Raw genomic sequence first — 15,067 nt, 5'->3', positions numbered from 1 at the left:
ATGTGTGGGGTTATGGGGATAGGGCCTGGGTGGGATTATGGTCGGTGCAGACTTGATGGGCCGAATGGCCTCTTTCTGCACTGAAGGATTCTATGATTTGATGAGATGCCATGTGAGGACTCCTTGCGAGGGATTAATTTCAGAAAGCTTTTGTGTTCATTGCTTTTCGGTGCAAAGTTGAAAGTTCTCACTTTGACTGTTTTTAAATTTTTTGCAAGATGGAAAGGCCCAAACCTGTACCCGTGCTTTCTCTGCAGGCAACGATTAATTCCAAGATACAGCTTCAGGGGTGTCGGGTGCTTGCCAGTGCAAGTTGAGACTGACATGAATGAGGGTGGCGCAGTGGTTAGCACTGTTGCCTCACAGTGACAGGGACCCAGGCTCAATTCCCGGCTTGGTCACTGTCTGTGCGGAGTCTGCACGTTCTCCGTGTCTGCATGGGTTTCGGCCGGATGCTCCGGCTTCCTCCCACAGTCCAAATGTGTGTGTGTGTGGATCAGCCATGCTAATTTGCCCCCGAGTGTCAGGGGGGATTAGCAGGGTAAATTTGTGGAGTTGGGGGAATAAGGCCTGGATGGGATTGCCATTGGTGCAGGCTCGATGGGCCTCCTTCTGCACTGTAAGGGTTTCACCACCCTGAATAGACCCCTCCAGTCCTGTCTGTAACACCAATAGAGACTCCACATGCAGTAATTCTGCCAACGGGCTTCTTTTTGTTTACGCAACAAGGTGAATAACCACCTTCGGTTACATACAAGCCGCAACACAAACTTGAGTCATAAGCCCGGGACAAAGCAGAATTAACTCCCACGTGGGGGCCACGCAACCAGCTCAAAATGATTCTCTGCACAGCAGTATTAAGTTACTTTTCCAGGATTTGTATGATAAGCTGACAACCTCTTTGAGGTAAAAAAAAAGAGCAAACGGAAATCAAAGCGCAATATTGCTCCCAGGAAGGAGCCTTTAAATACTGTGCTGCACTTTCAAAGTCATAATTAAAGAGTGCATGGGATTCGCAAGTCAATGGGTCAAACATGATAAGTGCATCTGAATGCAACCCACATGTCCTTGAACAGATCATTCAGAGGCAGTCAGTCTCCAAATCCCGTAAAGCCAAATGACTTGGCAGATCTTCGGTAGGATTCGAGCCGGGCTTCCCAGAGTTCCTTTTGTGTCCCGTGTTAGCTGCTGTAGTGGACTTTCATTCCAATACCTACCTCTGAAAGAGGTAGCGGCGACGGCTACATCATTGCCCCCTGATTTCAGTGAATGTTAATGGTGGCTAGGGATGGACTAAGCTCGAAACTCTGTTCCGGAGATGGCTGCTGCTCCCTGTACTCAATGTGTCCATTCCGGTGGTGGCCGTACTCGAGCTTAATCCTCATCTCCCCAATCTTCAATCTGGGCAGGATGTCTGGGATCCATTCAATAATAAATGGAGTGGGCTCCTTCTGCTCAGGGGACATGTTCCCTGGATGCAAACGAAAATTCCGCAGTGAATTTCACAATAGCCACAAATCAAAGCACCATCTTGCTACAGTCCACTGACTAGCCCCCAACAGAGACACCACCACAAGAGGCTGAATTTTGCTATTAGAGATATGCAGGCTAGGTTGATTGGCCAGGTTAAATAGTCAGGAGGACTAGCTTGAGTAAATGTGTGCGGTTGTAGGGATAGAGCCTGGGTGGGATTGTAGTTGGTGCAGACTCAATGGGCCGAATAGCTTCCTTCTGCACTGTAGGGATCCTATAAATACCATAAAGCAAAGACCATTCCAAGGAATTAGTGCCTTTGGTGTGACTTCAATCTTAAGACAACAACTTCTATTTCTTATAGATACGATACATGCATTACGGCACCTTTGGACAGAACAAACTATCCCAAGTTGCTTCACAGACACATTATAAACAAAGTACAACAATGAACCACGTAAGGAGACATTAGCTCTGATGATCAAAAGCTTGGCCAAACAGGTTCGTTTTAAGAAATGCCCAAAGGGAGAAAGTGAGGTAGAGAGGGTGATGGGAAGGAAATCCCAGAGCTTGGAGGCTGCTGAAGATGCAGCCACTAATGGTGGAGCGATTAAACTGGGGCATACTCAGGAGGTCTGAATTGGAGGAATGCAGATACCTCAGAGGGTAATAGTGTTGGAGGAGATGAGAGATAGGCATGGACCAGGCCAAATCAAGGAGCACAGGAACTGGAGAGGCAAAGAGAGAATCTGAGAACAGATTAGCAGCTAACACGAACAGTAAAATGGCAGTCAAAACAAAAGTGGAGTTTCTTCAGGGCTACAAAGGAGATCTGCTGGTGGGAGAAGGGGGTGTGCCTGAGGTCCTGAATGAGTGTTTTACATCTGTTTTCACCAGAAGTCAGGATGATGCTAATATAAAGGAGGTGTACTCGCAATAATGGTCCCAGTATAAGGTCCCAATAATGAGGATGTACTTCAGTGATTGGCAGTCCTCAAACCAGAAAGCTACCTCATCTGGATCGGACATTTCCTAGGTTACTGAGGAAAGCATGGATGGAAATTGCTGAATCCAAGGGTGGCACTATGGTTAGCAGTGCCATCTTCTAGTGCTTAGAACCCCAGTTCAATTCTGCTATTGGGTGACTGTGTGAAGTTTGCACGTCCTCCCCCATGTCTGCATGGGTTTCCTCTGGGTGCTCCGATTTCCTCCCACACTCCAAAGTGAAGTTGAGGGAGGAAATTCCAGAGCTTGGGGCCCCCAGGCAGCTGAAGGTGCAGTCACAAATGGCAGAGCAATTAAAATGGGGGATACTCAAGAGGACTGAATTGGAGGAATGCAGATACCTCAGAGGGTAATAGGATTGAATAAGATTACAAAGGAGGTTTGCTTGCGGAAGGAGAGGACATGCCTGAGGTACTGAATGAGTACAATTATGTGTGGTTACAGGGACAGGGTTTGAGTGGGATTATTGTTGGTGCAGGTTTGATGGGCTGAATGGCCTCCTTCTACACTGTATGGATTCTATGAATCATCTGATCCTCCTTAGATATTCAACACCTGTGCTGAAAATGGGTTCAGAACTACAGGTCAGCCAGCCTGCCTAGTACTGGTGCTGGGGACAATGATCGGAGACAAAATTCACTGGCACTCAAAAAAATGTGTTAAGTGATAGGCAATCTAGATAATGTACAATAAAATCATGTTTGTCTTGAACGCAACAGGCAGTGTAGACGATGTTGAATGCATGCTGAATGACAAAGTACCACACAGCAAACCTCTGTGAGCAAAAGTTTATGGAGCAGTGAGAATGGATTGTATCCCCTGGATGCTTCCTCTGACTATAAAAACTCCCAAATAGCAATGCCCTCATTACTCACCAACTCTCAGGAAAGTCTTGAGCTCCAGAGGTCGAATTGTTGGCTGCTTCTCCATGCGTCCGTAAGTCTCCGAAATACTTTCTACTTGAACCTTGGGGCACTTAAATAACTCGTAAGTGCCATCGCGGTTTTCAATGAAACTGCGGGTAACTTCCAGGGGCATCTGAATGATGGAACAGAGAGCGCTGGATTATCCACTGACTCTGTCTACACTTTCCGCTGCCTCGGAAAAACAGCCAGCATAATCAAGGACTCAGTGCACCCCGAACATTCTCTCTGCCACCTTTTTCCGTTGGGAAAAAGACACAAAAGTCTTAGATCACATACCAACCGACTCAAGAACAGCTTCTTGCCTGCTGCCTTCAGACTTTAGAATGGACCTACTGATCTTTCTCTACACCCTAGCTATGACTGTAACACTACATTCTGCGACCTCTCCTTCTCTATGAATGGTATGTTTTGTCTGTATAGCGCGCAAGAAACAATATTTTTCACTTTATATATATGTACATGCTTTGGAAAGAGTGCAGAAAAGATTTACCAGGAGGATATTAGCTATGAGGAGAAATTGAATAAACTGGGATTGTTCTCCCTGGAAAGACAGAGGCTGAGGGGCATCCTGATAGAAGTTTATAAAATTATGAGAAGTATGGATAGGGTGAACAGTTGGAAGCTTTTTCCCAGGGCAGAAATGACAATCACAAGGGGGCACAAGTTCAAGATAAGGGGGTAAAAGGTTCAGTGGAGATGTGCGGGGGGAAGTTTTTTTTTACACAGAAGGTGGTGGGGTCCTGGAATGCATTACCAAGTGAGATGGTTAGTGACATTTAAGACTTATCTTGATAGATATACGAACAAATGGGGAATAGAAGGATATAAGCAGTTGGTTTCAATAGGTAAACGTGCTCAGTGCAGGCTTGGAGAGCCAAAGGGCCTGTTCCTGTGCTGTACTGTTCTTTGAATGTGACAATAATAAATCAAATCAAAAATCAGAATCAAAAATTCTATCAGGCTGGAAGGGTGGTAACAAATCCAGAGAACCTTATTCTACTGCATTTCAGGAAGGGTGTGAAAACTTTTGAGAGGAGGCAGAAAAGATCATGGGAATGGTCCCAGGGATGAGGGACTTCAGTTACATGGACAGATCGGAAGAAGCTAGGGCCGTTCTCCACGGAGAGAAGGTTGAGCTAAGATTTGATCGAGGCGTCCAAAATTGTGATGGGTCCACATGGACGAGATGGAGAGAAATTCTTCCCATTGGTGGAAGGATTAAGAAGTAGGTCACACAGATTTGAAGTGATTGGCAAAGGACCAATGAGGACAATTTTGTTTTTGCCAAGCACGTGGTTAGGATCTGGCGGGTGTATAAGAGTCAGAATTAATCATGGCTTTCAAAAGGAAATTAGATAATCATCTGGACAAAAAAAAAAATTGCAGGGCTATGGGGCAAAGGTGGAGGAGCTCAGGACTAGATGTTTGGCCTCGCAGAGAGCCAGCACAGATACAACAGACTGAATGGCCTCCTCCTGTGCTCATAGATTCATAGAAATCCTACAGTGCAGAAAAAGGCCATTTAACCCATCAAGTCTGCACCGACCACAATCCCATCCAGGCCCTACCCCCACATCCCTACATATTTACCCGCTAATCCCTCTAACCTCATCTCAGGACACTAAGGGGCAATTTTAGCACAGCCAATCAACCTAACTCGCACATCTTTGGACCATGGGAGGAAACAGGAGCACTCGGAGGAAACCAATGCAGACATGAGGAAAATGTGCAAACTCCACACAGACAGTGACCCAAGCCAGGAATCGAACCTAGGTCCCTGGAGCTGTGAAGCAGCAGTGCTAACTACTGTGCTACCATGCCACGCTGTGCTGTTCTGTGCTTTGAAAAATATCGAATTGGGAAATGAGGCAACAAGCTCAGCAGTTTCCAGCACCAATCTGGCCCAGTTTCTGCCAATACTAGCAAACAGAATTTAGTTAAGAAAGCCCACCAACTTTATCAGGAGGCTAAGGAAATCCAGCATGTCTGCTACAACTCCCACCAGCTTTTACAGATACACCACAGAAAGCATCCTTTCGGGTTGTATCACAACTTGGTATGGCTCCTGCTCTGCCCAAGACCCCAAGAAACTACAAAGGGTTGTGAATGAAGCCTAGTCCATCACTCAAACCAGCCTCCCATCCATTGACTGTGTCCACATTTCCCGCTGCCTCAGAAAAGCAGCCAGCATAATCAAGGACCTCAAGCAGGATGTACTTTTTTCCATCTTCTTCTGTTGGGAAAAAGATACAAAAGTCTCAGGAAACGTAGCAACTGACTCAAGAACAGCTTCTTCCCTGCTGCCACCAGACTTTTGAATGGACCTACCTTGCACTAAGTTGAACTTCTGTACACCCCCTAGCCATGTCCGTAACACTACATTCTGTACCCTCTCCTTTCCTTCTCCATGAGCAGTATGCTTTGTCTGCATAACGTGCAAGAAACAATACTTTTTTTTGTATCCCAATACATGTGATAATAATAAATCAAATCAAAATTCAGCACCAGTGTTGAGACATCTTCACTCTATTTTCAATTTGTCGTACCCAGTCCGGAAACACTTGATTCCAACATAGAAGGCAAGATGAAAAATAGTTTTGCTGAGAGTAAATAAGGAGAAACTAGTTCTGCTAACAGGGGTGGGTCAGTCACCGAGGACACAGATTTGAAATAATGTGTGGAAAATCCCAGAGGGGAGAGGAGAATTATTTCTACACACACAGCAAGTTGTTGTAATCTGAAACACAGTGGCTGAGACAATGGTGACTTGTGAAAAGTGAACTGGACACACACTTGACAAAGGAGGATTTGCAGCACTGTGGGGAAAAAGCTTTGCTTATAAAGATTCTGCATAGGCCCGCTGTACGATTCTTTGAGTGGTCAGCCATTGAACCACGCCAGGCATCTCCCCGATTTCCATTAGTTCGCTGAAATGCAGTGACAAGCATTTTCTCTTGCTGTGGACTCAAGGGCAGCACAGTGGTTCGCAATGCTGCCTCACAGTGCCAGGGACCCAGGTTCGATTCCCAGCTTGGGTCACTGTCTATGCGGAGTTTGCATGTTCTCCCCGTGTCTGTGTGGGTTTCCTCTGGATGCTCCAGTTTACTCCCACAGTCCAAAAGACGTGCAGGTTAGGTGCACCGGCCATGCTAAATTGCCCCTCAGTGCACCTGAACAATAAAATAAAGTTTATTTATTAGTCACAAGTAAGGCTTACAGTCACACTGCAACGAAGTTACTGTGAAATTCCCCTAGTTGCCACACTTCGGCTTCTGTTCAGGTCAATGTACCTAACCAGTGGGAAGAAACTGGAGCACCGGGAGGAAACCCACGCACACATCGGGGAGAACGTGAAAACTCCACATTTTCAGTGGTACAAGCCGGGAATCGAACTCGTGTCCCTGGGGGTGTGACGCAGCAGTGCTAACCACTGTGCCACCAGGAACCGGAGCGTGGCAGCTGGGGATTTTCACAGCAACTTCACTGCAGTGTCAACCTAAGCCTACTTGTGACACTAATAAATAAACTTTGAGGCTAGGGCTTACCTCAATGGAACCTACTCTTACATAGCCTTATTGCGGAGCACCTACCTCCGGGGTATCAAATATCTGCTTGACCTGCAGAACATTTGTGATCTGCCAAGTGTACTTGGAGAACGTTCCCAGAGGCACAGCATCCTTTCGAACAAAACCTATAAGACACAACACACACATCAAACATCAGTCAGCATCGCTCAAAAGCGCAACAGAAAAGAGTAACAGCTTTTGTTCTGCCTCTCTCCCGAGGCAGGAGAGATTTAAAAAGCAAGTGCGTGCCCCTGTTCAGTTCAAAAGGATTTGGTACTACCTTTCATTGCATGGCACGTTTTTGCTTCTGGTAAATTGTGTTCTGATTCAGTTCAGCGAAGCACAATGAAGGTTGCCTTTGTCTGCTGCTACCCTCCTTGGGGCAAGTGCATTTGGAATAGGATCATAAGAGCAGGAGTAGGCCATTTAGCCCATCGACAGCCAACAGAATTCAGCACAGCCAAAAACAAAATCTCCCCTTGATCCCAGGAGTTTTTTTATAAAGTTTTATTTATTAGTGGCATGAGTAGACTTACATTAACACTGCAATGAAATTACTGTGAAAATCCCCCAGTCGCCACGCTCCAGTGCCTGTTCGAGTGCACTGGAGAATTTAGCACCTAACCAGCGCGTCTTTCGGACTGTGGGGGGAAACCGGAACACCCGGTGGAAACACGGGGAGAAAGTGCAGACTCCGCGTAGACAGTGACCCAAGCCAGAATCAAACCCGGGTCCCTGGCATTGTGAGGCTGCAATTTTAACCTAATTGTGCCTCCCTACTTCAGTATTCAGGACTTGAAGTTAAACATGTTTATCCAGAGAGTGGGTAGAAAGTGGAACTCATTACCATAAGGAGCGGCTGAGGCAAATAGTATAAAAGACACTAAAGAGATTGTTGGATGAGTACTTTGTGATATGGGGGTCCATATTTGCATCAATCCCTCTTGAATTTCCTGCTGACCAACATATATTAACGGCCTTTTGCAATAGGCTTGCTAAGGAATTGAAGTGAATGGATCAGCCATGATCATGTTAAATGCTGGAGCAGAATTGATGGGCTGAATGGCCTACTCCTGGTCCTATGATCCTATTCCAAATGCACTTGCCCTGGGAAGGTTGGCAGCAGACAAAGCAACCTTCATTCCACTTTGCTGAACTGAATTGGAACTTAATTTACCAGAAGCAAAAGCATGCTGTACAATGCAGTGCAATACCAAATCCTTTTGAGCAGACCATGGGCACGCACTTGCTTGCCACACACTTTCACCTTGACTTGGGGTTTTCGATAATGCAGGTAACTAAGATATAGAAACTAGAAGCAGGAGAAGGCCATTTGGCCCTTTGAGCCTGCACTACCATTCATTTTGACCATGGCTGATCATCAAATTCAACATGGAAATGATCAAGGGCTTCAAGTTTCTCGGTGACCTGGTCATCAACAACCTGGTCCTGGTCCCTCCACACCAACGTTATGGTTAAGAAAGTCTACCCATGCCTCTACTTTCTCAGGAGGCTACAAAATTTGGCATGCTTGCTACGATTCTCACCATTTTTACAGCTGCACCATAGAAAGTATCCTTTCAGGGTGCATCAGAGCTTGGTATGGCTGCTGACCAAGAAACTATGAAGGATTATGAACGTTGTCCAGTCCATTACACAAACCAGCCTCCCATTCATCGACTCTGTCGACACTTCCTGCTGCCTTGGCAAAGCAGCCAGCATAATCAAGGATCCCACAGACCCAGGACATTCTGTCTTCCACCTTCTTCTGTCAAAAGTCTGAGGTCACGTACCAACCGACTCAAGAACAGCTTCTTCCCTGCTGCCATCAGACTTTTCACATGTCCTATCTTATATTAAACTGATCTTTCTTTATACTCTAAATATGACTGTAACACTATAATCTGTACCCTCTCCTTGGATGGCACGATGGCACAGAGGATAGCACTGCAATCTCACAGCGCCAGGAACCCAGTCCAATTCTGGCCTCGGGTCACTGTCTGCGTGAAATTTGCACATTCTCTCTGTGTCTGTGTGGGTTTCTTATGGGTGCTCCAGTTTCCTCCCACAGTCCAAAGATGTGCAGGTTCGGTGTATTGGCCATGCTAAATTGCCCCTTAGTGACCTGGGATGTATAGGTTCTAGGAAATAGTGGGGTAAATGTGTTTCTATGAACAAAGAAAATTACAGTACAGGAGGAGGCCCTTTGGCCCTTCAAACCTGCACCAACCATGCTGCCTGACTGAACTAAAACCCCCTACCTTCCAGGGACCAGATCCCTCTATTCCCATCCTATTGGTGTATTTGTCAAGACACTTCTTAAAAGTTACTATCGTATCTGCTCCCCTCTCCCCCATGTAAAAAAACTTCCACTGTATGTATGGTATGCTTTGTCTGTATAGCGTGCAAGAAACAATACTTTTCACTGTGTCCCAATACACGTGACAATAATAAATCAAACAATACTTTTCACTGAATCCCAATACATATGACAATAATAAATCAAACAATACTTTTCACTGGTTCCCAGTACACGTGACAATAATAAATCAAACAATACTTTTCACTGTATCCCAGTACACGTGACAATCATAAATCAAATCAAATATCCTGATCCCACCTTCTCCCTTTAGCCCCAGGAGTGATACCTATAGAAAGATGTGTTACCTGTGGTGGAGTTGGGTAGACGTTTCTTTCTGCTTCCCATCGAAATCCTCTGCTGCAGGGCATCAAAGAAGGTCTGAGGCACGTGGAACACCAGTGGCTCGGGCTTCCCTGCATGAATGACAACTTGCATTTTACCAGTGCCTGCAGCAATCTGCATTTATATAGATGCTTTTAGCAACAAACTGCCTTTATATGGTGCCTCTGAAGTGGCAAAATGGTCCAAGATGCTTCACGGAGTGGAGTCACTGCCTGTGATCGTCTGGGACAATGGCAACTTTACCTTTACTGTATTGATCCTCTGTTGAGATAATGCATCTCCTCAAGCTCCAACTCCCCAAACTGCACATTTGTCAAAAAAGGGAGACATTGGTACGGGTGACTCAGAAACTCTACAGTGCAGAAGGAGGTTGTTTGGCCCATCGAATCTGCACCGTCAACAATTCCATCTGGACCTTATCCTTGCTTAGTTACCCTGCTAGTCCCTCTAACCCATCACATCCCTGGACACTACAGTTTAATTTAGCACGTCCAATCAATATAACCAGCACATCTTTGAAGTGTGGGAGGAAACCCACGGGCAGAACGTGCAAACTCCATACAGACAGTGACTCAAGCTGGGAATCGAACCCAGGTCCATGGAGCGAAGAGCAGCAGTGCTAACCACTGTGCTGCAGTAATCTCAAAGGAGATAGATTTGAAGATGTATCCTAAAAGAGAGAGAGAGAGAGATTGGGAGATAAGATTTGGGAAGTGATTTCTAGAACTGAGGGCTGATGAAGGCACAGCTTCGAATGGTGGGGGAGATGCAAAAATAAAAGGGGGATGGAATTGAAGCTCGCCACCTATGAAGGTGGTGGAAGTGATGACGATCAAAAGGAAATTGGAGGAGCACCGAAGGAGATAAGCTTGTACAGTTGTGGGGATAGAGCGTCGGGAATGGGACTGACTGCATTGCTCTACGGAGAGCTGGCAGGAACTTGATGGGACGAATAGCATCCTGCGTTATGATACAAGAGGCCAAAATTGGAGGAGGACAGATGTCTTGCAGAATTGTCGGAGGTGGTGCAGCAGGAGGCCGGGGAAGAACACTAAAACCAAGCCTGTCATTTACCGGGAGCCAACATAAATCAGTGAGTGATGGAAAAACACTACAGTAAGTCAGAACGGTGACATATTGCTGCAATCAAATTCTCCAGCTAGGGTATAATTACTTCATTAACTTTAAACCATGGGGAGATCACAGGCACAGCTTTAGAGATAGAACGGCTGGCAGTGAATACCAATATTCCAGACTGACATCCGTGTTCGAAGAGTGCTGCTGACGACTGAGGGGCCAGATGGAGCTAACGCTGCCAACCCTCCAGGGTTATCCTGGAACGCCCTGGAATTAAGGACCCCGACATGGCTAGATGGCCTACTCCTGCTCCTATTTCTTATGTTCTTATATGCGGGTAGATAGGTTTTTGGTAGGCAAGGGGATTAAGGGTTATGGGGAGAAAGCAGGAAAGTGGAACTGAGCCACTTCAGATCAGCCATGATCTTGTTGAATGGCGGGGCAGGCTCGAAGGGCTAGTTGGCCTACTCCTGCTCCTAATTCTTATGTTCTTATGTTCTTAGATGCTGCTGCGAGAAATATAGGCAAAAATAAATACAACAAAAAAGATAATTTTCTTTCAACACTTCTCATTTCTCAATAAGTGCCAGATTTGGGGAGGAAAGAATAAAGGCTGCTGGAGGTGATCTGTTGAAACCTCAAGGAATATATCCAACAAGAGTTGGTAATCCTATCTGGAGCTACTTATTACAGCATTTGAAACTTTATATATACACGTGCTTTTGTATAACTAACTCTCTCCTGTGAAGAGCCTTGGCTATTTTACTATGTTAGAATTACTATGTTCAGTTTAGCTCAGCTAGCTGGACGGCTGGTTAGTGATGTGGGGCAATGCCACTGACGGTGAGGGTTCAATTGCTGTACTGGCTGAGGTGTGGTGATCTTCAGGTTAAATCATCACCAGTCACTCACTGCCTGTGGTCATCAGGAAATGTGGCAATTTTACCTTTGTAGGATCACCTTTGGTGGTCACGTAGAGGTCTATAAAGTAATGAGGGGCATAGATCAGCTAGATAGTCAACATCTTTGCACAAGGGTACAGGAGTCTAAAACTAGAGGGCACAGGTTCAAGGTGAGAGATACAATAGGGTTCCAGAGGGGCATTTTTTTCACACAGAGGTGAGTGTCTGGAACGAGCTGCCAGAGGAAGGAGTAGAGGCAGTACAATTTTGTCTTTTAAAAAGTGTTTAGACAGATACATGGGTAAGATGGGTATAGAGGGATATGAGCCAAATGTGGGGCAATTGGGACTAGCTTTGTGGTTGCAACGTAGGGTGGCATGGACAACCTCTAAACCTCTACGATTCTATTTACTGATTGGATGCCTCCATTGAGATAATGCACCTCCTCAAGACGCAGCTCCCCAAACTGCATATTTGTTCACAAATACCTTTACCTCATTTATTTATAGAAACCACAGGATACCTATTGTGCAGAAGACAGCCATTTGGCCTATCGGGTCAACACCAACAACAATCCCAGCCAGGCCCTAGCCCCATCACCCCACATATTTACCCCGTTAATCCCTCTAACCTAACCATCCCGGGACACTAAGGGTCAATTTAGCATGACCAATCAATTTAACCCGCACATCTCCGGAGCGTGGGAGGAAACCGGAGCACCTGGAAGAAACTTACACAGACATGGGGAGATTGTGCAAACTCAGCATAGAGAGTGACCCAAGCTGAGAATCGAACCCCGATCCCTGGAGCTGTGAGGCAGCAGTGCTAACCACTGTGCTGCCGTGCCACTTGGAATGGGCTCCAAATGCTCATTTTAAAGAGTGTATTTATTACGGGAAACAAGTCTGAGAACTTCCTGCCTGAGATTCTGATTGCAGCAAGGATACAAGGGTGAAAACTACTGGATAAAAAAAAACATCTGTTTCATATCATGTCCCCCCCCTTATGGAACAGTGTAGAACTAGGGCACATGGTTTAAAAACAAGGACTCCACATTTAAGACAGAGATTGGGAGAAGTTTTTTCTCTCAGAGGGTCGTTAGTCTTTGGAATTCTCTTCCCCAGGGAGCAGTCAAGGATGGTTCATTCGAGGCTGAGGTAAATAGATTTGTGATTGACGTGATGGAGGCAGACGGGAAAATGGAGATGAGTCCATAATCAGATCTGCCATGATCTTATCAAATGGCAGAGCAGGGCCGAGAGGCTGAATAGGCTACTCCTGCTCCTAGTTCTTGCAAGCTTTTCTGCAGTGACCATTTCTGCTGTCTTTCAGCATAGGTGACGGTCAAGTACTCCACAGGAGTTGGCATGTAACATTCACAGCCTGTTTCCCCTCAAAAGACATCGAATTAGCCTGTTGCAAACCCACTCAAGCCATTAAAAAAAATGTAAAAATTATAAATTATTTTACTGGCAGTATCAACACCAATTTTTTTTTATTCATTCATGGGACATGGGCATTGCTGGCTGGACAGCATTTATAGCCCAAGCCTAATTGCCCTTGCAGAGTCAACCACATTGTTGTGGCTCTGGACCACATGTAGGCCAGGTAAAGACAGCAGATTTCCTTCCCTAAAGGATATTAGTGAGCAGATTTTTCCAACAATCAACATGGTTTCATGGTCATTAGTAGAGGTCATAAAGGTTTACAGCATAGAATCAGGCCCTTCGGCCCAACTTGTCCACGCTGCCCCTTTTTTAAACTCCAAATTGCCCGCATTTGGCCCATATCCCTCTGTACCCATCTTACCCACGTGACTGTGCAAATGCTTTTTAAAAGACAAAATTGTACCCGTCTCTATGACTACCTCTGGCAGCTCATTCCAGACACTCGCCACCCTCTGTGAAAAAACTGCCTCTCTGGACCTTTTTGTGTCTCTCCTCTCTCACCGTAAACCTATGCCCTCTAGTTTTAGACTCCCCTACCTTTGGGAAAAGATATTAACTATTATCACTGATCTACCTATGCGCCTCATTATTTTATAGACCTCTATAAGATCACCCCTCAGCCTTCTACGCTCCACCGTAGATTCTTAGTTCCAGATATTTTTTATTGAATTCAAATTCCACTGTTTACCGTGGCGGGATTTGAACCCGGGTCCCCAGAACATTAGCTGAGTTTCTGGCAATATTCCACTAGGCCACTGCCTCCCCAGTAAGGGACCAATCAATGTAAAATTACTGAGTAACAGCCCCTTTAGCAAAGCTGAAAGCTTTGCAAAATCATATCAAAGCTAAAAGCTTTGCAAAATTCACCATCAAATTGGTAATGCATGGTCTGGTTGATGCGCTCTGTGACACTAGCAAGCCAGTCCTGAAATGACAGGGTCACTTGGGATTCATCGATGGGTTGACTCACTGAAAGAGAGAGAGAGAGAGAAATAACAGTCACTACATAGGCATCAGTCCACGTGAGATGCTGTACTAACAGACAACATTCATTCATTTCTCTAACTGGCTTTGTTGTGAAGGTGCTTTCCCTTCCTCAGGGGCACGAAGCACACTCACGCAGCCAGGGTACTGTCTACAGGCAAATAGAGGTGCAGTGAGATGAAGCTTCAGGAAGGCAAATCATACAAAAAGTACACAAATATTAAGACAGTGGAAAATTAACACAAGTTTTAAAGTACATCAAGTTCAAGTTTTTACATTAAAGTTTATAAATAAACTTTTTTTTTTATTTATTGGCTTACATTAACATTGCAATGAAGTTACTGTGAAAATCCCTGTGTCGCCACACTCAGGCACCTGTTTGGATACACTGAGGGAGAATTTAGCACCTAATCAGCATGTCTTTTGGACTTTGGGAGGAAACCCACACGACACGGGGAGAACATGCGGACTCCACACGGACAGTGATCCGAGCTGGGAATCGGACCTCAGTCCCTGGTGCTGTGAGGCAGCAGTGCTAACCACTGTGCCACTGTGCCAAGGAGGAATTGTGGACATAACCGTTCTCACTTGCCGATGTGAGTCTTGGCTCTCTGCACATCCAAAAGAACACACCTCCTTGAAGGAGGACAAAATACATTCCACCCGTGTGAAAAGAGACTCCGCCTTTGTGAGCTTCTCAGTTGTTAATCAGGGTGACGGACTGAATTGATGAGTTTACAAGTGTGAAACTGGTCCTTATTTAATGTGATACAAATTGTTGCTTTTTATCGTGGCATAGGAAGGCGGCTAACAAGACCAACATTTACTGCCCGTCCCTAATTGCCATTGAGAAATTGAGCCGCCTGTGAGACGTTAGATACGGAGCTCCAGGATTGACCCCAGTGACAATCAACGCATGGAGATATACTTCCAAAGGACCGCTAGGACAGCATGATGGCACAGGACTTAGCACTGCTGCCTC

At 45.6% G+C, this 15,067-nt stretch overlaps 1 protein-coding gene across 2 annotated transcripts in view; it reads right to left on the bottom strand.

The window, feature by feature from the left end:
• Positions 1-693: 693 nt before the first annotated feature.
• The window catches only part of c34h2orf42 (chromosome 34 C2orf42 homolog), a 29,943-nt gene continuing 15,569 nt past the window's right edge, over positions 694-15,067 (bottom strand). For both annotated transcript variants that reach the window (XM_080217005.1, XM_080217006.1), the window contains exons 5-9: positions 13,969-14,070; positions 9,638-9,745; positions 6,995-7,095; positions 3,354-3,516; positions 694-1,471 (exon numbers count right to left, since the gene is read on the bottom strand). In XM_080217005.1, the coding sequence (XP_080073131.1) occupies positions 1,263-1,471; positions 3,354-3,516; positions 6,995-7,095; positions 9,638-9,745; positions 13,969-14,070 (683 nt within the window). In that variant the 3' untranslated portion in view covers positions 694-1,262. The remainder of the gene's footprint in view (positions 1,472-3,353; positions 3,517-6,994; positions 7,096-9,637; positions 9,746-13,968; positions 14,071-15,067) is intronic.

The sequence above is a fragment of the Carcharhinus amblyrhynchos genome, chromosome 34 (genome assembly GCF_965287045.1).
Source record: "Carcharhinus amblyrhynchos chromosome 34, sCarAmb.v2.hapA, whole genome shotgun sequence".
Classification (NCBI taxonomy): Eukaryota; Metazoa; Chordata; class Chondrichthyes; order Carcharhiniformes; family Carcharhinidae; genus Carcharhinus; species Carcharhinus amblyrhynchos.
This window is presented reverse-complemented; position numbering and strand designations above follow the sequence as displayed.